Raw genomic sequence first — 24,096 nt, 5'->3', positions numbered from 1 at the left:
GAGACATGATTTCCCACACAAAAGCCATGTTGGTTATTCCTAATCAGTCCTTGCCTTTCCAAATGCCTGTAACTCCTGTCCCTCAGGTTTCCCTCCAACAACTTGTCACCCACTAATGTCAGGCTCAAAAGTCAATAGTTCCCTAGCTTTTCCTTCCCACCTTTCTTAAATAGTAGCACCACATTAGCCAACCTCCAGTCTTCCAGCACCTCACCAGATCTGTTCTGGGACTTCTGCTCTTTGTAAATTTTATAAATGACTTGGATAAGGAAGTGGAAGGGTGGGCTAGTAAGTTGCCGATGACACGAAGGTTGACTGGTGGTTAGTGTGGAGGGCTGTTGTAGGTTGCAACAGGACATTGACAGGATGCAGAACTGCAATGATAAGAGGCAGATGGAGTTCAAATAGGAAAAATTTGAAGTGATTCATTTTAGAAGGTTGAATGCAGAATACAGGATTAAAGGCAGGGTTCTTGGCAGTGTGGAGGAACAGAGGGATCTAGGGGTCCATGTCCATAGATCCCTCAAATTGCCACCCAAATTGATAGGGCTGTTGAGAAGGCATATGGACGTTGGCTTTCATTTGTAGGAGGATTGAATTTAAGAACTGCGAGATTATGCTGTAGCTCTATAGAGTCCTGGTCAGGTCACATTTAGAATATCGTGTTCAGTTCTGATCGCCTCATGAAAGGAAGGATGTGGAAGCTTTAGAAAAGGTGCACAGGAGATTTAGTAGGATACTGCCTGGACTGGAGGGCACATTTTATGCAAAAAGGTTGAGAGAGCTAGGACTTTTCTCATTGGAGCAAAGAAGGATGAGAAGCGACGATAGACATGTACAAGATGATGAGAGGCATTGATACAATGGATAGCCAGAGACTTTTTCCCAGGGCGGAAATGTCTATCACGAGGGGGCATAATCGTAAGGTGATTGGAGGAACGTTTAGGGGAGATGTCAGAAGTCGGTTCTTTACAGAGAGTAGTGGGTGCGTGGAATGCACTGCCAGCAGTGGTGATAGAGTTGGATATATTCAGGACATTTAAACCACTCTTGGATAGGCACATGGATGATAGTAAAATGAAGCGTATGTACGTTGAGTTGATCTTAAAGTAGGATAAAAGGTTGGCACAGCATCGAGGGCCGATAGGCCTGTACTGTACTGTACCGTTCTATGTTCTGTGGCTATTGATGATACAGATATCTCAGCAGGTGGCCCAGCAATCACTTCCCTATCTTCCCACAGAGTTCTAAGGTACACCTGATCAGATCCTGGAGACTTATCCATTTTAACACATACAGCACTTCCTGCTCTGTAGTATGGGCATTTTTCAAGGTTACTATCTATTTCCCAATGTTCTCTATCTTCCACATCCTTCTCCACAGTAAACACTGATGCAAAATACTCGTTTAGTATCTCCCCCATCTCCTGTGTTCCACACTTGCTGATCTTTAAGGGACCCCATTCTCTCCCTAGTTACTCTTTTGTCCTTAATGTATTTGTAGACTCCCTTTTGATTCTCCTTAACCTTTTTGCCAAAGCTACCTCAAGTCCCCTTGTGCTTTGTTTATGATTTTCACTACACACTAACACTTAAAACCAGGCTGCAAAACAAGAATCAAAAAGTGTGGTGCTGGAAAAGCACAGCCGGACTGGCAACATCCACGGAGCAGGAGAGTCGATGTTTTGAGCATAAACACTTCATCAGGAATGTGGAGTGGTGGCGGGGTGGAGGGGGCAGGCAAGGGGCTGCGAGATAAATGGGAAGGGGGTGGAGCTGGGGTGAAGGTAACTGGGAATGCGATAGGTAGATGAAGATGGGTATGGCGGTGATAGGTCGGAGTGGATAGGTGGGAAGGAAGATGGACAGGTAAGACAGTTCAAGAGGGTGGTGCTGAGTTGGAGGGTTGGATCTGGGATTAGGTGAAGGGATGGGAGATGAGGAAACTGGTGAAATCGCCATTGATTCCGTGTGGTTGGAGAGTCCCAATGCGGAAGATGAGGTGTTCTTCTTCCAGGATTTGGCCGTGGAGGTGGCCAGGACTTGCATGGAATAGACTACTTTTAGGGCATCTTTTCTAGCACCGACCCAATGCAGGGTGTGCAGAGTGATTCCTCAAGAGGGCTGCTCAGTCATAAAGAAAACTGCCGAAAGCTGCTCTCTGTTCTGATTCCAAGAGCAAAATGACTGAGTCAAATTCCACCACCTATTAGCTAGACCAAAGCTAGGGATTTACAGAACTCATAATCCTACCCTTGTCAGTTGAGGCAGGACTTGAGTTCTGTGTCTGCATGTACGTGAGTGTGCGTGTGTGTGTATGCGGGGTGGGGTATTGAATTCCTCTATGTGGATTCCTTGTGTGAGAGATCTTTTAATGTGGGAATGCTGTTATACACACAGGTGCCTTGATTGAAGGTAGATTCAGTTCTAGTGGATTATGTCCCAAACTGCAGTTACAATTTGTGTTTTTCCCTTTGAAGAACTACAAGGTCAGGAATTAAAAAGCCAATTTTAACTCTAGTGGAATGCCCATGTGGGACTGAACATTCTTGTTTTCCAGGAGAAAGTAAGGACTGCAGATGCTGGAGATCAGAGTCAAAAAGTGTAGCGCTGGAAAAGCACAGCCTGTCAGGCAGCATCCAAGCAGCAGGAAAGTCGACGTTTTGAGCATAAGCTCTTCATCAGGAATGTGGGGGAAGGGATCTAAGGGGACTGAGAGATAAATGGGATGGGGATGGGGCTGGGGGAAGGTAGCTAGGAATGCGTTAAGTAGATGAAGACGGCGGTTATGGTGATAGGTTGGAGCCGAGAGTAGAACGTATAGGTGGGAAGGAAGATGGACAGGTAGGACAGTTCAAGAGGGTGGTGCCAAGTTGGAGGGTTGGATGTGTGTTTATCAGGTACCTGTTGTTCTTGAATACCTATACAGCATATACATACCCAATAAACACAATCCACCGATTCTTAAACAACAAACCCAAACAAGAAGACACAACAGGCCCAGAGACTCTAGCCACTCTCTCCTACATCAAAGACATCTCTGAGGTGGCTACCAGACTACTCCGACCTCTTGGCATCTTGGTAGCCCACAAACCTACCAACACACTGAAACAGCTACTGATGAACCTAAAGGACCCTGTACTAACAACCAGCAAACTGAATGTTATTTACAAACTACCCTGCAAGAACTGCAACATATAATACATCAGACAGACAGGAAACTAGCCACCAGGATATATGAACACCAACTAGCTACGACCAGTTATCAGTAGTATCTTTACACACAGACAAAGAAGGGCACCACTTTGACTGGGACTATACATCCATCCTAGGACAGGCTAAACAGAGACAGTCACGGGAATTCCTAGAGACCTGTCAATCAAACCAGAACTCCATAAATAAACACATCACTTTGGACCCTATTTACCAACCTCTGAGAAAAAGGACTGGAAATAATATCACCCACATTAAGAGATCAAGAAACACAAATAGAAAGTGAGACAGAACACCAGCACTTCAAGGGAAGCTCACTGATGATGTTACCTAGCACAATGATGAATGTCTGAGAACAAACTTACAAGGTCAGCGAGTAAACTTACAATCTGAACTGAAAGAACTGAGAGATTGAATATATATATATATATATATATATATATATACCTTCAGAGTAATCATTGCCTGCTCATATATATATTCAAAGTCAGGATGGTGAGTGGCTTGGAGGGAAACACCATCATCTGGAAGTTCCCATGTATTTGCTGCCATTGTTCTTCTAACTGGAAGTCATTCTGTATATGGAAAGTGCTGCCTAAGGAGCCTTGGTGAATTTCTGCATATGTATATCTGGATATGTGGTCAGAAATTCATTCTAGGTTTAAATAAGGCTGCTTCAGTCTCTGTCATCTGCATGGAACTGCTGGCTACAGATAGAGTTTGTGATGGGGATAAGGACAATGTATCCTTCCCTAAGCCTTAAGGATCTATTTATCTTCTTGCATGCCAATACATCTTTTGATGATCACAATATGAGCAGGCAATGATTACTCTGAAGATGTTGACTCTAGCTGCACAGCAACATCTTGCCTGAGCAGTTAAGCACTAGAATTACTGTACTGTTTTAGAGCACTTATAGTGTGCATAGCTATCAGATAATGAATTGCATTTCATGATACTTGCAATTTATTACTATGTGGGGATTTGTAAATGAGATCATGAACAATGTATGGCCCTAGTTAAAAATCACACAGCACCAGGTTATGGTCGAACAGGTTTATTTGGTAACACTAGCTTTTGGAGCGCTGCTCCTTCATCGGTGGTTGTGGAGTATAAGATCATAGGACACAGAATTTATGGCAAATTTACAGTGTGATATAACTGAAATTTATATATTGAAAAAGACCTGGATTGTTTGTTAAATCTCTCATCTTTTAGAATGGGCATGTTGGTTTCAGTTCTTTTATATGTAAATTCCAGAACTGTCTTAAAGTTACATTCTCAAGTGAACTGAACCAATAGGTGCCATGTTGGCCCAGATAATGCATTGTGCTGTGTAATTTTTAACTTTGTACACTCCAGTCCAACCCCAGCATCTCCAAATCAATGTATGGCCTGATTTCTTAACAGCCATTCACATAGCCTCTCTTAACAGTCATTCATGTATCCTCTCGAGACCTTCAAATTATGTTATCATGATTTCTCAGTAACAAAGGCATCATCAGAACATTTAGATATAGGTATTAACTTGCAATGTCATGATTCCTATTTAGACAGTAAGGTACATATTAAAGCATAGCTCAGCAGAAGCTCATGAAATTAGCAAGAGTTTGAATCAGTTTAATTATTCACTTTAATTCGTGCTCATATTTGTCTGAAGCCGGAGTCTTATTTTAGCCATTTATAATTGTGAAAAATTTATCATGGTATAATTTGGATACATGAGGTTTTATGTACAATTTTAAGTTCAGAAGATCTTATATTACATTGGCACCAAGTCATATCAAAGTATTGTTGCCTAACTGACATTGCTGATTAGCCACAGATTTGGCGATGGCACCACAACTTTTGCCGCATGCATTAATTTTATTAGAAGATTAATTATATGTGCCCACACAATATAGACAAAACACACTTCATGTGCAGTTCTATGTGAACACATTCCACCAATCAGCTACTAACTCACAAAGACACAGGAAAAAATACTTGTACATTGGTTTTCATCAAATGAATTACAGAAAAGGTTGAACTTCAACATTTAAAAAACTGTTTTAATGAGAATATTGAGATCACATACTGTACTCATGTTTAATTTAATAGTCAGAAGTGCGATTATGCACATCCAGATTATCAATTAATCAAAAATGACTAGTGGCTAACACTGTTTAGTGGCACTTTAATAACATTTATGATAACATGTACAGAATCATAGAACACTAACTTGTGAAAATTTCATCCTGGCCTGGGAAGCAAATCACAGCCATTTATAAATGCAAATGCTTGCTGTTGTACAAGGCAATCAATAAACTGATAAATATTGTGGAAATTTCTGACCACAAACATAAAGTTACATATGACTACCTTTATATAATTTCCTTTGTTTGTTGCCATAGCATGTATAATGGCTTCAAAATTAAAATTTATTTTGTGTGGCCACCTGATGCCCCTAAAATGAATTAGAACACCTTTGACCCACAGGAGCTCTTAGAAAAACTCTTGAAACCTCACCCACTACCTCACTCCCAGTAGGACAGTCAGCAGGAGGGTGATGGAAACAACAAGCTAGATGGCCAGAAGCCAGAAAGTGGTCAATGGGATGTCAAGTGGAGCAGCAAAGCAAGTAACCAGTAGGACAGCAAGGAGAGCAACCAGCAGCAAGGTGGGCAGCCAGAGGAAGTGAAGGGCGACCCAGCATAACATGGACACTGCTTCCAGTTCCACTTCTAGTATAATGTAGGCACAGAATGATGATATAATGACACTGACAGCCTGTTATAGTGCATTGGCAATAGATATACCAGAAATGATTACAATTTTGTAAAGCTTCCCAACTGAATTGCAACTTGTGAATAATCATGTATATACAGTCTTAAGTATAAATAGTCACTCTGACATTCTAAATTTGCTGTGTAATGCAAATGGGCCAATTGAGAGAAGCTTACAGCCTTACCAAATTAGTGTAGACACAAAATAATTTTGAAAAATAAATATTATATCCAGGAAATACTGGTGTTTCTAGCTAGCGCAGAGCTCGGACCCAATTGACAAAAGACCGCTAATGACCATTGTCTAAAGTTGATGATTTCCTCTTATAAGTGGAAGGTATCCATTTTGAAATCTATTATTATATAAATGAAAGTGTTAAAGATATTAGTGTTGAGAACAAAATTAATTTGTTCAATACATAGAAGATTTCAAAAATCTCCCCAATGACAATTACCCTGAAAGATGGCTAAAAATCAAAAATTGTAATTTATGACTCCCATCCATCTTTGAAAACCTACATTAAATCCCAATGAAACTAATGCAAGGTAATAAAAGAATATCATATGTAATAAATAATAATAGTTTGAAGCTTAGAATGTGTTTTTCATATGCATCCCAAAACATTCATATTTAAAATCTGGGCAAAGTCTTACCTTTTTTGGCTGTCAGTTTAGTTGAGTTTTTTTCATTGCAAGGCATAGTGAGTTACCTCACTGTATCTTCCTGAACAGGCCTCATTCAATACCTATCCTGTCCCCAGAATGTTCCCCTCATCTGATTCTAATCCAATTTTGCCATGTGCCAATCCCAGAACAACTTGCCACATGGAATATTCCAGAATTAATTGGCATCCCTAGCACCAGTGCTATCTTTAAGTACACATTGTGTTACACACCATCAGTTCAGAGTTGCCCTGCACAATTCCTGACATTTGCCCCCCAAACATAGCAGACAATGGAAAAATGGTCCACTTTTCAGGCGGGGTCCTAGAGATTCTGCTGGTGCTGCAGAGGTGGGATATCTTCATTCCTCAGGACCAGGAGAGGAGGCCACAACATCAGACTATGCTAGCCTGGTCTGAGGTTGCCACCTGGGCCAGTGCAGTCTCAGCCTTCTGCAGGAATGCCCAGTACTCTCGGTCATTGGGCTTTTCCATTCTGCCTGCGCAAGTATCACTATCTTCTCTCTGATACCTTACACTCTATCTCTGCTCCTGTACCCATATCTCATCAAAGCTCAAGCTCAATCACTATCAGTATGCCTAAAACACCTTCCCCTCTTGGTCTCATTGACCCCAATCTCAACACTGCTCACTGCATGCCCTCTACACTGTCTACTCACTTGTTGGAGACAACTGTCTACCTGCACCAATATTAATACCTGTTCCACCCACTTTCTCTCTCATTCCATGCGGACAAATAACAGGGCAGAAAGAGTCAAGATGGATCATGGAGTGCCTGACATTCAGCTTATCACCCTTAATGTGTAAATCATCCAGACTCTGACCACTCTGAGTGGCTAAGTGACTGTGTCCAAATCCATGGTCTGTTATCAGAGACTGTCCTCGACTTACTGTGCCAGGACTCCTGAGTGAATACTATCTCCTTTGACTTGACCAAGGACTGCTGACAACCATTGTGGCTTTGTATCTGAACTAAACAGCAATACAGCAGGACTATGAGTTTAGTATTTGTAGCTGACGAATCAAGCACAAAAAGGCAAGGCATGGCAGTATAATGCAAGATAGTGGTATTGCTGGAATCTTGGTAGGCTCATAGTGAGTAAGCACCTGGACAACAAGCCAACAGGCCTGAGATGCAGACTGGTTCAGTCTATGAACTGAGTGTGTGTCACTGAACTGTGTCCTTGCAGCAGCATTACAATGGTAGTTGCCAGTGCAGTCCAAGATGCAGCACTGAAGTACAGAAGCATCCTTAACTTGGTTGAAAGATGTGCCATAAGGATTCATAGAGGCTGACACATGTCAGATACCAATCCATGGATGTGAGATGCTTGTGGTCAGTGCCCCTAGACAATTTACTGCCTCAATTTTAACTTCTCATCCAAAGGACAGGACTTCAAGATACAGTAGTTACTCAGTACTGTTCAGGAGTATCATCCCAGGCTACAGCATCAAGACCTAAACATGGACTTGAATGTTCAAGCTACTGAGGCAGGGATAAAAACACTAATAGCTGTGCAAAAAGTAAAACAACATAAAACAATTAATTGTGTATATTATTCATTCGACCCACTTTTATTGAAATGTGATATTTCCAACAGCATAGTAACACCTGGGAACAGAAAAAGCCAATTAGTTGCATCAAATTAGTTGTGTTGCGCATATGTATTGCAAGTGCCACCATTCTGCTCATTCAATGTTTATGTGACAAAATTCAATTAAAGCAGGTACTTTGCAATTTTGGATTACTATTGATTGTGCTCATATGTCACTTACAAGCCCCACTCAGAATAGGGACTAATGGAACAAACTAATTGCAGCAAAGAAGTGGATTTTGGTACTGTTAATGATAGATGCCATTATGCTGTCTAATGAGGAGGACAAATCAGGAATGATAATGTTGTCACAAACAAATTAAAAAAACAACTTTAATACATATCTATGTTTGGGGCAGTTTTATAAAGACATTAAACAGCCAGACAAAGATGGCTATAATCAGGTGATTGGACTTAGCAATAACCCTCCAGACACTTCTCAGAAGTCAGACAGACAATCACTGCTTCATGTACACTTGGTAGAATGGGAATGCTCCTGCTATAAACTGTCTAAGGTTCCTTAAGTAGAAACCCTACACAATAGAAGTACAAATTATCCCTAACTTCTAAGAAGATGTATTAACAAAAATATGCAATCTTTAAGATGGGCTATATGAGAATGTGTATAGGGTATAAGCAGGTAGGGAAAGAGTTAAATTCTGAGGTTTTGAAACAAGAAGTTCAGCTGAGCATGCATCAGATCAGATAAGAACATACAGTTAACAATGGGGTGCTGGAGGTAAAAGTAATGGGTTAACAAGGTGGGAAAGCATTCATTACGTACAGCCATTTAACAATATTGGAAGAATTTAATATGTAAGGTCAATTTAACAAGGTGAAAAATATTTATTATGTGAAGCCAGTTAAGGTCAAGAACATTCATTGTGTAACAGCAGATGGCTTAAACTTTACTGTTGATGCTTGCTGATTGTAACGGTCACCCAATCAATATGTATGTTGTCTTATCTGGATGCTCCTTCCTGTAAAATGACTATATAATTCATTAAGAAACTACGATTCCAGAGAAGACCGAGAATTCATGTCTCTTTACATGTGGGTGATCGTTCTCTCTCTCCCTCCAGGACCCAGAATAAAGATGAAGGAAGTAAAACTATGCTGTGTCTCTGAGCATTTTACTTCGACTGGGGGGGGGGGAAACAGAACGACAATATTGGCATAGTCGACAGGATCCAAACGAATAGTTACAATCAGACAGTGTCAGCGGCTGCCCGGAACATTGGTGTCTTGAGACGGACAGGACCACAAGGTAAGATTTTGAACCTTCGTCCCTCTTGATATTCCTGTATGCCTGTGTTACTTCAACGGGGGGGGGGGGAGGTGGTGGTAGCAGGATGACATTCAGGCAGTGGGTTATTTACAGAGCAAACCTATCAATGGTAACTGTTTCTACCCCTTCACAGAGACTCAGTTACAAGACTGCCACAATGCTGAATCCAGCTGCCTTTTAACCATGCAGTTTTAAAATAATAATCGGTTAAGGGGTCAGCAGTATTGATCATTCATCTATTGACAATACCAAAACTTGTAACTCCAGGCTACAATGGAAAAGTCTATAAAAAGCAGTCAACAACCTGTATATGTGTTCTGGTGTGGAGGTCCCAATCCAGGTATTCCAGCAACCTGGCGGGTGGTCCCGTCTCTGCATGACGATCTTGATCTGGTATGGCAGTCACATTGGCGATCTTGTCCCAGCATGGAGGTCTCATTCCAATATGGAAGTCTTCTTCGGTGGTGGCTTCCGGGTATTCCGATGTTCATCATTTTAATTGGTTTTCCCCAGACTGAAGTTGATCCAAGTCTAGATTAGAGTGGTGCTGGAAAAGTACAGCAGTTCAGGCAGCAGCTGAGGAGCAGGAAAATCGACGTTTCGGGCAAAAGCCCTTCATCCGTCTCTATTCTTCATGAAAGGCTTTTGCCCGAAATGTCGATTTTCCTGCTCCGCAGATGCTGCCTGAACTGCTGTGCTTTTCCAGCACCACCCTAATCTAGACTCTGGTTTCCAGCATCTGCAGTCATTGTTTTTACCTAAAGTTGATCCGAGATGAACTTTGCCTTAATTTTTACTTTTTTTTCCTTCTTATCTATGACTTATATCATTAATACATTAATAAGGTGATTTATAAAATTTGTCACTGTATCTTTTTGTAAAATACATGTGACAATAAATTGCTATTCCCTTCTATCCTGTGCAAGCGATCAATCAGCTTTCATCAAATCAGCAATTCAGAAGTTACTTTTCAGCAATATCTCTCAGACTATCTTTGAACGGATTTTATAAGGAGGATAAACTGTCTATGACTCATGAAGTGCTGACTAGTCACTCAACCATGTCCACAAAAGAATTCCAGCTTTGGACTTTTGGACTTCATCTTAAAAACAAGGATATTGATAAACTCATATCTCTCTATTGTTTTTTTGAACTAAGTTGTTGCAAATGGAACAATCTGTTTATCCTTTCAATTTGATCTCTCCTGTTCAAGGTTTGTGTAAAGATTTGTAGCTTGGGTGCTAGTTGCAGTTGTTATGGGGACATTTGCCGAGCTGGGAATTTGGTTTGCAGATATTTCATTCCTTCTCTCCGTAACATCCTCAATGCTGAGTATCCTCCTGTGAAGTGCTGCTGTTACGTGTCAATTGGAGTTTATTTGGTTTTGTTCCCGCTGCTCCCGGTTGCCAGTTCCAATTGTTCATTGCAGTCGTCAGTATATTGGGTCTATGTCAATGTATTTATTGATGGAGTCCATGGATGAGCGCCAACTTCCAGGAATTCTCTGGCTGTCCCCTGTTTGGCTTGTCCTATTATTGTTCTGTTGTCCCAGTCAAATTTGTGGTCCTTGTCATCTGTGTGTAAAGATAATAGGGATAGCTGGTCGTGACATTTACTAATTAGTTGATGTTCATGAATGTGTGTGTATTTAGGTAGTTGCTATTAAAGTTCAGGATCTGGTCTGTGTGTGGGATTTCTCTGTACACTTTTGCTGTGCATTCCCCATTCCCCAGTCATGGTGTGTAAGAAGGGTGGGACCTCCACGCTGGGACAAGATCGCCAATGTGACTGCTGTGTTCTTTCTACCATGTTCACTGAGCTCGGAATTTGGTTTGCAAACACATAAAAGAGAAGCTGCATTAAGACTCTGTTCAAAAAGGCTACAACAGACTGCAGCACTCCCAGCCTGTGAAGAAAAGAAGAACACCTCTACAAAGTTTTTGCCAAGAACGGTATCCCCGCAACTTCATCTACAGATGCCTGGCATACAGACAACACACCAAAGATATGCCACCACACTAACCACTCCACCTTATTTAAAAGAAATCTCAGAACTGACAGCCAGATTCCTCCAACCACTTGGATTTATGACAGCTCATAAACCAACAACCGTGCTCAGACAACAACTTACCAGAACAAAAGACCCTTTATCCATCATGTGCCAGACAAATCTGATGTACAAGATTCCATGCAGAGACTGCACAAAACACTACATAGGACAAACAGGCAGGCGTCTAGCAATCCACATAGATGAACATCAATAGCACTGAGGACATCACCTAGAAAGGGGATGAAACATCTGTAAACTAAATTCCCAGCTCGGCGAACATAACTGCATTCTTTCCTGTGTTGGAAAGTACCCTCACCCTGATATCTAAGCATGTGTGAAATTATCCTTACATCTAGTTTAACTTTACAATAGCATTTTTGTGGTCCTTATGAAGTCAGATTCCATCACAAAAGAAAATGGAGGAAAACACCATCACGGTTTAAAAAAGGGAAAAAATTTAAACTATAATCTGCTTATGGATAGAAGGTGATAATGAAGGGAGAAATTTGTCTTAAAACATGCAACAAATCTGCAACAAAATACAGACTTAAAATTCTCAGGAGATTGCTGCATACAAGAGATGGAGTCGACAGAGTCATGGAGCCATATAGCACAGAAATAGATCCTTTGGTTGAGCTCACCTGTATCAACCAAGTTTCCCAAACTAAACGAGTCCCATTTGTCTACGTTTGGCCAGTATTTCTCTTAACCTTTCCTATCCATGTACCTGTTCAAATATCTTTTAAATGTTGTAACTGTACCTGCATCTACCACTTCCTCTGTCAGTTCATTCAACATATGAACCACCCTCTGTCTAAAAATGTTGCCCCTCAGGTCCCTTTTAAATCTTTCTCCTCTCACCTTAAAAATATGCTCTCTAGTTTTGAACTCCCCTGCCCTTGGTGTAAAGAATTTTGCTATTCACCTTATCCGTACCCCTCACAATTTTATAAACCTCTATAAGGCCGAAAAGTTATAGTGCGACTGCTTTGATTCACTTTAGTCAATTCTTTGATTAATAAAAGAGTGCCAGTGGGGCAGTCGTGGCGTGTAAGAAGGGTGGGAACATTAAGACCTTATTAACAAAAATTAAGTTTCTCCAAGGTTCAGTGCATAAGTGCATCGGGGCACTAGGACCCTGTTGAGTACTAGCATGAATGGTGACAGGCTGTTGGACTGTCTGTGCCCTCTCTCTCTGCTGCCCTGTGCAGCTGGGAAGCCAGTAACAGCCACCTCATCCCAACCCCCAAGATCAAGTTCCTCAGCAACAAGGTAAGCGTGGGGTACTGAGGGAAGGGGGGGGATGGGAAGGGTCCTTTTATTTTCAAAGAGTTTTAGGGACTCTGTGATTTTAAGTTGAGTGGGAGGGGGGTGGGGGGAAATTGCTGACCACTTCCTTAAACTTTTCTAAACTCGGGCCATGAAGGGTTGCGGTACCTACCGTCCCTATTCTGCTCCCAAACAATATTGCCTGGTGATCTGTATAAACAGGGTATTCTCTATAGGACTACGGAGAGAGTGCAGGTAAGTGGAATTGAAATGCCCATCGGCCATGATTAAACGGCAGAGTGATCTCGATGGGCCGATTGGCCTTGCTTCCACTCCTATGTCTTATGGTCTTATAAGGCCAATTCCCAGCCTATCCAGCATCTCCTTAAAACTCAAAGCCTCCAGTCCTGGTAACATTTTTGTAAATCTTTCCCGAACCCTCTCCAATTTAATAATATCCTCCCTGTAGCAGGGTGACCAGAACTGTATACCATACTCCAAAGATGCCCTCACCAATATCCTGTACAACTTCAACATGACATTCTAACTTCTATGCTTGATGGCCTGAGCAATGAAGGCAGAGAGAAGTGTCACCCCAAGATCTAACAAAGGAGCAATATTTGAGGCCAGATACTTTCTTTGAAAGCAGTTCTTAAACTGCCAATTGTAGTGTAAGAGTTGAAGATCAGATTTGTGATCACCTCTTCTATCTATGATAATTAAAGTCACAACTGATGAACTATAGGTGTTCATTCTTTCAATGAGTTAAAAAGGAATCTGAATTCAGTGTGCATTTGCTAGGTAAGAATGTGTCATTTGTGCAAACCTAATTTAGATTATGGTTTGTAGTTGACATTAAAGAAAATTTTAAGTTTAAAATTCTGCAGTTGCGAGGTTTGAACAGGTTTACTTTCAAAGATTGCAGTGAAAGGGTAGTCTAATTAAGAATTAAGGGTAGTCTAATTCGCATTAAACGATTAAGCTTAGGCTGTTTAATTTGAAACTATATATAAGTAGACAACTTGCGTGTAACTTGCAATGGAGTGCTTGAGTTCAGCATCTCAAGGAGGTCAATGACCTAAGGAGAGAGATGCTTGTCTACAGACAAGTGAAGGCCAAATTCCAACAAAAGACCCATGACATGAAGAACAGATGGTATGAAAATAGCACAGGAAATCAAGAAACTTGCTGATAGCCATGATGTACTTATATTCTTTAGTAGTTAAGACCCATCTATGCCCCAAGCACCACAGACTTAGCCCACTTAGAGTGGTGCTCATCAAGCACTTCAACTGAGACTCAGTCCTCAACGTAGTCCTCAAACACAAACCACAGCATATTACGTGATACCACCTCATCACAATCCCAGTCCAAAATGAAGCTGAAAGATAACAGACAAAGATGGAATCACCATTTAAATGTGATGGAGAAGCCTCATGGAATGAATACATAATCTAATCTGTGGGCATCCCTGCACCAATGAGACTGCAGCAGTTCCAGAAGGCAGCTCATTATATATTGCTCAAAGGGAACTAGGAATGGGAAATATATGCTGGCTGCGCCAATGACACATCCCATAAATAAATTTTACAATGATCAGTCATACGGAGTAAATAGGGAAAAGAAAGCTGAAGATTGCAGAAAGACAGCCCTCAACAGATCTGTTGGTAGCACTTATTCTGTAGAACTGTGATGTAATGTATTTCAAGCTGGCAAACAAAGCAAGGGAAAACATAATAAATGTTCGAATAAATAAGGTGTAGAGGTGCAAAGGGACACTGGAGCGTCTGAAAGTAAAATGACAAGTAAATGAATCAGTTAAAAGGCCACATGGGATTATTTTCTTTATTGGCATAGGCATAAAATATAAGAATGGGTAGTTTATGGTAGAACTGTGTAAAGTTAGGCGACAAATAACATAATGTTTGCAATTTTGTCAACATATTACAGGAAGGATATGACTGCACTGAAGATGGTACACTTGAGCCTTATGAAGATGTTTAAGGAACGTAAAAAAAGAAATAGAATATAGAACATTAAACAGTACAGCAGAGTACAGGCCCTTCAGCCCTCAACCTTTTATTCTACTTTAAGATCAAACTAACCCACATATTTTTCAATTTACTATCATCCATGTGCCTATCCAAGAGTCGCTTAAATGTCCCTGAAGTATCTGACTCTACCGCCAATGCTGACAGTGCATTCCACGCACCCACCACTCTCTATGTAAAGAACCAATCTCTGACATCTCCCCTAAAGCTTCATCCATTCATCTTAAAATTATGACCCCTCATGATAAGACATTTCCACCCTGGGAAAAAGTCTCTGGCTATCCACTGTATCTAGACCTCTCATCATCTTGTACACCTCTAATAAGTCACCTCTCATCCTTCTTCGTTGTAATGAGAAAAGCCCTAGCTCCATCAACCTTTCTTCATAAGACGTGGCCTCCAGTCCAGGCAGCATCCTATTAAATCTCCTCTGCACCATCTCTAAAGCTTCCACATCCTTCCTATAATGAGGTGACCAGAACTGAACACAATACCTGTATTCCAAGTGAGGTCTAACTAGGGCTTTATGGAGCTGCAGTATAACCTTGCTGCTCTTATAAACACCACTGTTTAAAAAATGGTGTTGGCAAAAGGCAGGTAAGTATCGGCCAGTTAGCTTAACATCTGTGGTCGGGAAAATGCTGGAGGCTATCATTAAAGAAGAAATAGTGAGACATCTGGATGGAAAGTTTCCATCAGGCAGATACAGCATGGATTCAGGAAGGGACAGTCAAGTTTGACAAAGTTACTGGAATTCTTTGAGAATGTAACAAGCGCAGTGGATGGAGGGGAACAGGTGGATGCTGTATACTTGGATTTCCAGAAGACATTCGATAAGGTGCCGCATAAGAGACTCATCCATAAGATAAGAATGCATGGAGTTGCGGGGAATTTGCTAGCACGCATAGAAGACTGGTTAACCAATAGAAAGCAGAGAGTTGGGATAAATGGGTGTTTCTCTGGTTGGAGATCAGTGGTGAGCGGGATGCCGCAGGTTTTGGTGTTGGGCCCGCAAATGTTCTTGATATATATATATATAAATAAATGATTTGGAAGAGGTGACAGAATGAAACATATTTAAGTTTGCTGAAGACACTAAATTGAGTGGAAAGACAAATTGTGCAGAGGATGTGGAGGGTCTGCAGAGAGATTTAGATAGGTTAAGTGAGTGGGCAAGGGTCTAGCAGACTGAGTACAATGTTAGTAAATGTGATGTTATCCACTTTGTAAGTAAAATTAGGTTAGAGTATTATTTAAATTGTGAAAGATTCCCGCATGCTGTTGTGCAGAGGGACTTAGGAGTGCTTGTACATGAATCACTAAAAGTTGATTTGCAGGTGCAACAGATAGTCAGGAAGACAAACAGAATATTGATTTCCATTGTGAGAGGGATTGAATTTAAGAGCAGGGAGGTTCTGCTGCAACTGTACAAGGTGTTGGTGAGACCACACCTGGAGTATTGTGTACAGCTCTAATCTCCTGACTTGAGGAAGAATATACAGGCTTTGGAGGCAGTGCAGAGGAGGTTCAACAGGTTGATTCCAGAGATGAGAGAGTTACCCTACGAGGAGAGGCTGAGCCGCCTGGGACTGTATTCGCTAGAATTTAGAAGAATGAGAAGGGATCTTATAGAAACATATAAAGTTATGGAAGGGATAGATAAGATAGAGGCAGGCAAGTTGTTTCCGCTGTGGGTAAGACTAGGACTACGGGACATGGCCTCAAGATTAGGGAAGAGTAGATTTAGGACAGAGGTGAGGAGGAACTGCTTTTCCCAAAGAGTAGTGAATCTATGAAATTCTCTGCCCAAGGAAGCGATAGAGGCAGCTTCAGTAAATATATTCAAGACACAGCTGCTTCATCTTTTACATGGTAAGGGAATTAAGAGTTATGAAGATAATGCAGGTAGGAGGAGCTAAAACAATGGATAGATCAGCCATGATCTTAACGAATGGTGGAGCAGACTCAATGGGCCAAATGGCCTACTCCTGCTTCTATTACTATAAAACTACTATGAAACTATGAAAGTCAATCCCCCGTTAATGAAAGCTATATACCATATGCCTTCTTAACAACCCTATCAACTCAGGTGGCAACTTTGAGGGATTTATGAAGGTGGATCCCACGATCCCTCTGTTCCTCCACACTGCCAAGAATCCTGCCTTTAACCCTGTAATCTGCATTCAATTTTGACCTTCTAAAATAAATCACTTCACACTTTTCCAGGTTGAACTCCATCTACCACTTCTCAGCCCAGCTCTGCATCCTGTCAATGTCCCATCGACAGCCCTCCACACTATCCACAACTCCACCAACCTTCGCGTCATCGGCAAACTTGCTAGTCCACTCTTCCACTTCCTCACCCAAGTCATTTATAGAAAACAGAAAGAGGAGAGATCCCACAATCAATCCCAGCAGAACACCACTGGCCATGAGCTCCAAGGTGAATACTTTCCTTCTACTATCACCCTCTATCTTCTATGGGCCAGCCAATTCTGTATCCAGGTTGCCAAATTCTCATGCCTGCCTACTTTCTGAACGAGCCTACCATAGGAAAACTTAAAAAACGCCTTGCTAAAATCCAAATCCCTCACTGCTCTACCTTCATCAATGTGTTTTGTCACATCCTCAAGGAATTCATTAAGGCTTGTGAGGCATGATCTGCCCCTCACAAACCTGTGCTGATTATATCTAGTCAAACTATGCTTCTCTAAATAATCATACATCCTGTGTCTCAGAACCCTCTCCAATAATTTGCCCACCACTGACGTAATCCCCAGGGTTATCCCTATTCCCTTTCTTGAACAAGGGAATAACATTTGCCACCTTTAATCATCTGTACTACGCCAGGAAGCAAAGATCATTGTCAAAGGCACAGCAATCTCTTCCCTCCTTCCCCTCGAAATCTTGGGTATATCCTGTCTGGCCCAGGGGCATATCCAACGTCATGTTTTTCAAAATTTCCAGCACATCCTCCTTTTTATCAACCTGTTTGAGCGTATCAGCCTGTTTTATGCTGTCCTCACAAATGACAAGGTCCCTCTCACTAGTGAATACTGAAGCAAAGTATTCATTAAGGACATCCCCTAGCTTTGAGAAAAGTCTGGATAATCTGTGGATTTACTTTTGGAATAAAGAAGGCTGAGATGAGTTTTAGATGAGGTGCAAGGAGGCTAGACACTGGATTGCAAGGGCCTGCTTCCATCAACAGAGCAACAAATAACAATTTGAGGATTCCTTGGCCCCCAACTGTGGCAGAATCAGGAATACACTGCTTGAAAGGGTGATAGTCACAGAAATCCCCAATACTTTTTAAAAATATATTTGAGCTGAAGGTTTACATGGCTAGAGGCTGTGGAAGAGTCTGTTAAGTGTGCAGCAACGCAATGGACTAGATAGGCCTTCTCCGTGCAGTTTCTGTTTCACATTGCCAGCATCCAGTATGTTTTATTTCTAAGTTATGTTTGTAAATCGGCTGTACATGAAATGCCCAACTCTTACCCTGACCCACCTCGCCAGGGAAGGCGATGTCGTTTCTACAGCAACATCTAATCAAGGTTCAACTCGTGCAACAGCATCAATGATCCGACTAGCAGCAGAAACCCCTGCCGGATCTACTGTCACACAAAAATGTCAAGAAGTAAGAGACATTTTATAAAAGGCGACATTTATCACTGCATTCGTTTCTATTTAGAGTAGTCCGAAGGAAGAAAAGGTGGCGGAGGTACGTTCTGATTCAGCGTCCCCACTCTGGTCCTTGCATAGACCAGACATTCGGAGGAATATATCTGCCGTACCTGAGGTGTAGAAGTATCCGAGACCGGGTGTTTCCGGTGAGGATACCGTCGCTCGCGGCGGCGGTGGTCGCCAGGGAGACGAGATGGCGTCGGCTGTGGCTGTGCAGGTGCGCGCACTGTACAAACGGCTCCTGCTCGCGCACCGGCTGCTGCCTGACGATCTGCGCGCGATCGGTGACCGTTACGTCCGCGAGGAGTTCAGGAGGAGCAAAGGGCTCGGGGCGGAGGAGGCGGACAGGTTCCTGAAGGAGTGGGAGGTAGGAGTGTGCACAAAGCAAGCAAGCGGGCGGTGAGCGCCGGGTGTATTCCTGGGACACACGGTGTGAGAGAGAACTGCAGCTGATCCTCATATCTTCCCTCACCCCCGTCCGGGCCCACTGGATGCATAATGTAGGCTAACAACACCGGCGTCCTCTGCTCCTCGGATGCTGCCTGACCGGCTGTGCTTTTCCAGCACCACACCCTCGTCTCTGATCTCCAGCATCTACAGTCCTGCTCACTTCTCCAACACCGGCACCTCCTCAAGGACAAGAGACGAGGTATATCTTGTGCAAACAGAGCAGTCAAATCCATCCCCACCTTATCACCTGGAACTTCAGCAATAACCTGCTCACTGACATTCAGTTCGGGTCCTCCCAGGGCTTGATTTCATTTACAGCCTTGGTTCAAACATTAATTACAAAAACAGAAATTGAACTCCAGAGGTGAGGTGAGAGAGACAACCCTTGACGTCAAGGCTGCATTACACTGAATGTGGCATCAAGGAGCCCTAGCAAATCTTGAGTCGATGGGAATCAAGCGTTTCATTGTTTGGGTTGCACCTGGCACAAATGAAGATGGTCTCTGTGGGAGTTATTCAGGGAGTTGTTGAATTAACCTGTCCAGATATGTTATGACCTGTGTCTTGAACAGGTGGGACTTGAACCCAGACTTTCTGGCTCACTGTTAGGGACAATATCACTGTGCCACAACAGTGATCAGAATCATTCCAGCTGTCCAAGAGCTTTCTCATTTCCTAACTGGTACAAATGAGTGAAGGGGCTGAAGTATTATCTTTCAACAAATATCTTCTATTCAGCAATTAACCTCTGGAGCAGGTGGGACCTGAACCTGGATATCCTGGTCCAAAGTAAGGTCATTTAGATGTTTAATTTTATTGTGTTGTGAATCCAGTGATAGGGAGGCTGATTTGCCAGCCCTATGTTGTAACGCCTCTGGAGCAGGTGGGACTTGAACCCAGGCTTCTTGACCCAGAGGTAGGGGCACTACAACTGTGCCACAAGAGCCCCTGTTGTGACAGATAGTGTTCTAGGCCCAATTTCAGCTACTTTATCAATGACTTTACCTACATCCTAAGGTCAGAAGCAGGGATGTTCACTGTGCAATGTTTAACATCATTTGAGATGCCTTAGATAATTAAAGATGACACAAATTGCTATCTAAATACAGCAAGACCTAGTCAAGATGCAGGCTTTGGTTAATGAGTGGCAATAACATTCGCACCACATAATGGTCTTCTCAAATAAGAGAAAAATCTAACCCTTGCACCTCCTTCACATTCAGTGGTGTTACTATCCTGGGTCCCCATTGACCAGAAGCTGAACTGGACTAGCCATATACATATATAGTGACCACAAGAGCAGATCAGAGACTGTTTTCATATATAGCAATGAGTAACTCACCATCTGACTCCCCAAAGCCTATCCGCCATCTACAAGACACAAATCAGGCCTGTGATAGAAGACTAGGAGAAAGTGGGGACTGCAGATGCTGGAGATCACAGTTGAGAGTGTGTTGCTGGGAAAGCACAGCAGGTCAGGCAGCATCTGAGGAGCAGGAGAATCAACGTTTTGGGCATGACTAGGGTGGCACGGTGGCTCATAGCGCCAGGGACCCGGGTTTGAGTCCTGCCTCGGGTGACTGTCAATATGGAGTTTGTACATTCTCGTGTCTGGATGGATTTCCTCCGGGTGGTCCAGTTTCCTCCCACGATCCAAAGATGTGCAGTTCAGGTGAATTGGCCATGCTAAATTGCCCATAGTCGGGTAAATATAAGGTAGGGGAATGGGTCTGGATGGGCTACTCTTCGGAGGGTCGGTGTGGACTTGTTGGGCCGAAGGGTTTGCTTCCATACTGTAGGGAATCTAATCATAAACTCTTCATCAGGAGTCCTGATGCTCCTCGGATGCTGCATGACCTGCCTTTCCCAGCAGCACACTCTCAACTGTCATGGAAGACTCCCCACTGGCCTGGATTCCCCAACAACACTCAAGGTGTTTGACACTATCCAAGACAGAAAACCTCACTGATTTGTACCACATCTACCAACACTACCCACTCACTCCATCTTCGATGCTCAGAAGCAGCAGTGTGTACCAGCCACCAGACAAACTGCACCTTTGTCAGATCCTTTGACAGCACCTTCCAAACTCATGACCACGACCATAGAAGGACAAGAGCAGCAGATGTATGGAAGGACCACAATCTAGAAATTCTCCTCCAAACTAGTGAATGGCCTTAGTGGAACCCAAACTGAATGTTCAGTGACATATTATTGCTGACCAGATACTGTTTGCCATGTAAATGCTGTGGCTACAAGAGTAGTTCAAGGGCTAGGAATCCCACAGCAATTAATTCACTCATAGGGCTTAAAACTAAGATCTTGAAACATTTTACTTTCACATTTTGCACACAGAAACTGCCGAAGCAATTCTCTTTTTTCACAGGAATAGTAAAATAGATCATCTGCAAAGTTGATGTTACTCAAAGCCCAAATACTGCACTTGCTGAAAATATGAAATGCAAGGAGAAAATATGGGAATAATTTGGGTTAGGGAATATCCGAGTAAGGTGAAATCTTGTATTTGAGGTTGGTATGTGAACCAACCTCAATCAGAAAGTGCGATTGGTCATCAGAAAATGCAATTTCTAAGGTTCTTTTTAAAGTAATCTATGATTGGCAACAAATTCCTGTTCGAAGGGCTTATGCTCGAAATGTCAATTCTCCCACTCCTCGGATGCTGCCTGACCTACTGAGCTTTTCCAGCACCATACTCTCGACTCTGATCTCTAGCATCTGCAGTCCTCACTTTCTCCAAGTTACAAATTACCCAATTTTAGATGGGACTTGTATGGCATTGGTGACATACATTGTTATTCTTCACTGAAGCTTTGATTTTTTTGTTTCTCGTATTATGTCATGACATGAAAATCCAGCAGGTGACAGAGCAAGCTTTCAATGGCTGTAAAAAGCATCTGTCAACCGTACTCTTTAGAAATGTATCTCTCAAGGGATTACATTGTCAAAAGTAGTCTCATTCCCTCATTGTTTAAATAATTAACTTTTTTTATAAAAAAATTATTATGCTTCATCTCATTCACTATCTTCCTGCTTCCCCATTTTGTTCCAGAATGTTGTTCAGTCACAAAGAACTTATTCTGCACAATAAGATGCATTGTAATATCCTGGCTTTCACTAAGCATGAACTCCCATATGGAAGTGTCTTGCCCCTTATTAAAGAATCACCACCTGGCTACACTTCTCATCACCACTGTGATAACAGCCTGGCCCTGATCATCTTGCATTCTCCTCCTAATCTGGTTAACGCCTGTCTGTGCCTTATCCCTTTCTAACCCTGGTTGTTCCTTCTGGTATGGTCACCATCTTTGTTAAATTATATCTCAAGTAGTGCAAATTTGAATGTACCTGTCGAACAACTGACTTAACTGTCCATTAATAGTCTGCTAAAAATATCAAAGGTTTTTTTTTCCTTCTATTAAAACTGTTTACAGTACTCTAAAACTTTCCTGAAGGGCAAAGATATTCCCTAGCTTTTCTTCACTATCATATTTCCTTAAATTCCTTTTCTCTGTTTCTTTCACTCTCATGTCAACAAGTGTGAGGAGCTTATGGATGACTTTGTAAGGAAATGGAGCATTCAGCTGCCTTTCTTCCCCTTTTACCTCATCTCCCATGCTACTCCTTCCCCAAGTTACACACATCCTGGTCCTGAATCATCCTTTTTCTTGTTTCTGTCCTATGTTTCTCGCTCCTCTGTGAGCTCATAGAGTCATTCAGCATCGAAACAGATTCTTCAGTCCTTGCAAACCATAATTCCAAACTAAACAAATCCCACCTGCCTGTGCTTGGCCCATATCCTTCCAAACGTTTCTTATTCATATATTTATCTAAATGTTTTCAATCATTGTAACTGTACCCATATCTATCACTCTCTCTGGAAATTCACTCCACACACGAACCACTCAGTGTAAAAAAAAAAATGCCATTTACATCTTTTTAAAATTTTCTCCTGTCATCTTAAAAATATGCCCCCTCATCTTGAAATCCCCAACCCCAGGGAAAAGACAGCAGCCATTCATATTTTTTATACCCCATATGATTTTACAAACCTGTTTAAGGCCATCCTTCAACCCTCAATGCTCCTGTGGAAAAAAAACTTCCAGTCTGTCCAGCCTCTTCTTATAACTCAAACCCTCCAACATTCCAGCAACATCCTGGTAAATCTTTTTTGAACCCCCTCTAGCTAAATAATATTCTTCTTATAACAGGGTGACCAGAACTGGACACTATACTCCAGAAGAGGCCTTTCCAACGACCCTCTACAATCGCAAAATAACGTCCCAACTCCTATACTTAAAGGTCTAATCAATGAAGACAAGTGTGCTAAATGCCTTCTTAATCACCCTATCTATATGTGATACAAACGTCAAAGAATTACGTACCTGAATCCTTGGATCTCTCTGTTCTACAACTTTATCCAAGGCCTTACCATTGTTTGTTTGTTTTACCAAAATTTAATACCTTACATGTATACAAATTAAACTTTATCTGCACACTTCAGCCTTTGACCCAATTGATCAAGATCTCTTTGTAATCTTTGTTAATATTTTTCACTGTCCACTCCACCAATCTTGGTGTTATCTGTAAACTCACTAACCATGCCTTCTATATTTTCATCTAAGTCATTTATATAAATGACAAACAGAAGTGGACCCAGCATCAATCGCTGTGGAACACTGCTGGTCAAAGGCCTCCAGTCCAAAGAAACAACCTTTCACCATCGCTGTAGGTCTTTTGCTGTCAAGTCAAACATGTATCCAATTGGATACCCTGAATCCTATGTGATCTAACTTTACTAATTAGTCTATCATGCGGAAACTTGTCAAAGGCTTTACCAAAGTTGAAAAACGTGGTGCTAGAAAAACACAGCAGGCAAGGCAGCGTCCGAGGAGCGGGAGAATCAACATTTCGGGCGTAAGTCCTTCTTCAGGAATGAGGCTGGTGTGCCAAGCTGGCTGAGATAAAAGGTAGAGGGGAGGGAATCTGGGGGAGGGGCGCTGGGAATATGATAGGTGGAAGGAGGTG

The 24,096-nt window shown here is 42.1% G+C and overlaps 2 protein-coding genes across 6 annotated transcripts in view; one reads left to right on the top strand and one right to left on the bottom strand.

Moving 5' to 3' along the window:
- LOC122549819 (cytoplasmic dynein 1 intermediate chain 1) overlaps positions 1-18,787 on the bottom strand; it is a 271,821-nt gene extending 253,034 nt beyond the window's left edge. For 2 of the 5 annotated variants that reach the window (XM_043689894.1, XM_043689895.1), the window contains exon 1: positions 9,848-10,134. In XM_043689894.1, the coding sequence (XP_043545829.1) occupies positions 9,848-9,921 (74 nt within the window). In that variant the 5' untranslated portion in view covers positions 9,922-10,134. Of the gene's footprint in view, positions 1-9,847; positions 10,135-18,414; positions 18,563-18,710 lie in introns of those variants that run through there. The other 3 variants (XM_043689901.1, XM_043689899.1, XM_043689900.1) reach the window with 3 other exon arrangements.
- A 6-nt stretch (positions 18,788-18,793) lies between these two features.
- sdhaf3 (succinate dehydrogenase complex assembly factor 3) overlaps positions 18,794-24,096 on the top strand; it is a 33,751-nt gene continuing 28,448 nt past the window's right edge. The window contains exon 1 of the mRNA XM_043689902.1: positions 18,794-18,967. Within this exon, the coding sequence (XP_043545837.1) occupies positions 18,794-18,967 (174 nt within the window). The remainder of the gene's footprint in view (positions 18,968-24,096) is intronic.

Source organism: Chiloscyllium plagiosum, chromosome 5 (genome assembly GCF_004010195.1).
Source record: "Chiloscyllium plagiosum isolate BGI_BamShark_2017 chromosome 5, ASM401019v2, whole genome shotgun sequence".
Classification (NCBI taxonomy): Eukaryota; Metazoa; Chordata; class Chondrichthyes; order Orectolobiformes; family Hemiscylliidae; genus Chiloscyllium; species Chiloscyllium plagiosum.
The sequence above is the reverse complement of the archived record's forward strand: the minus strand, read 5'-3'. Positions and strand labels throughout refer to the sequence as shown.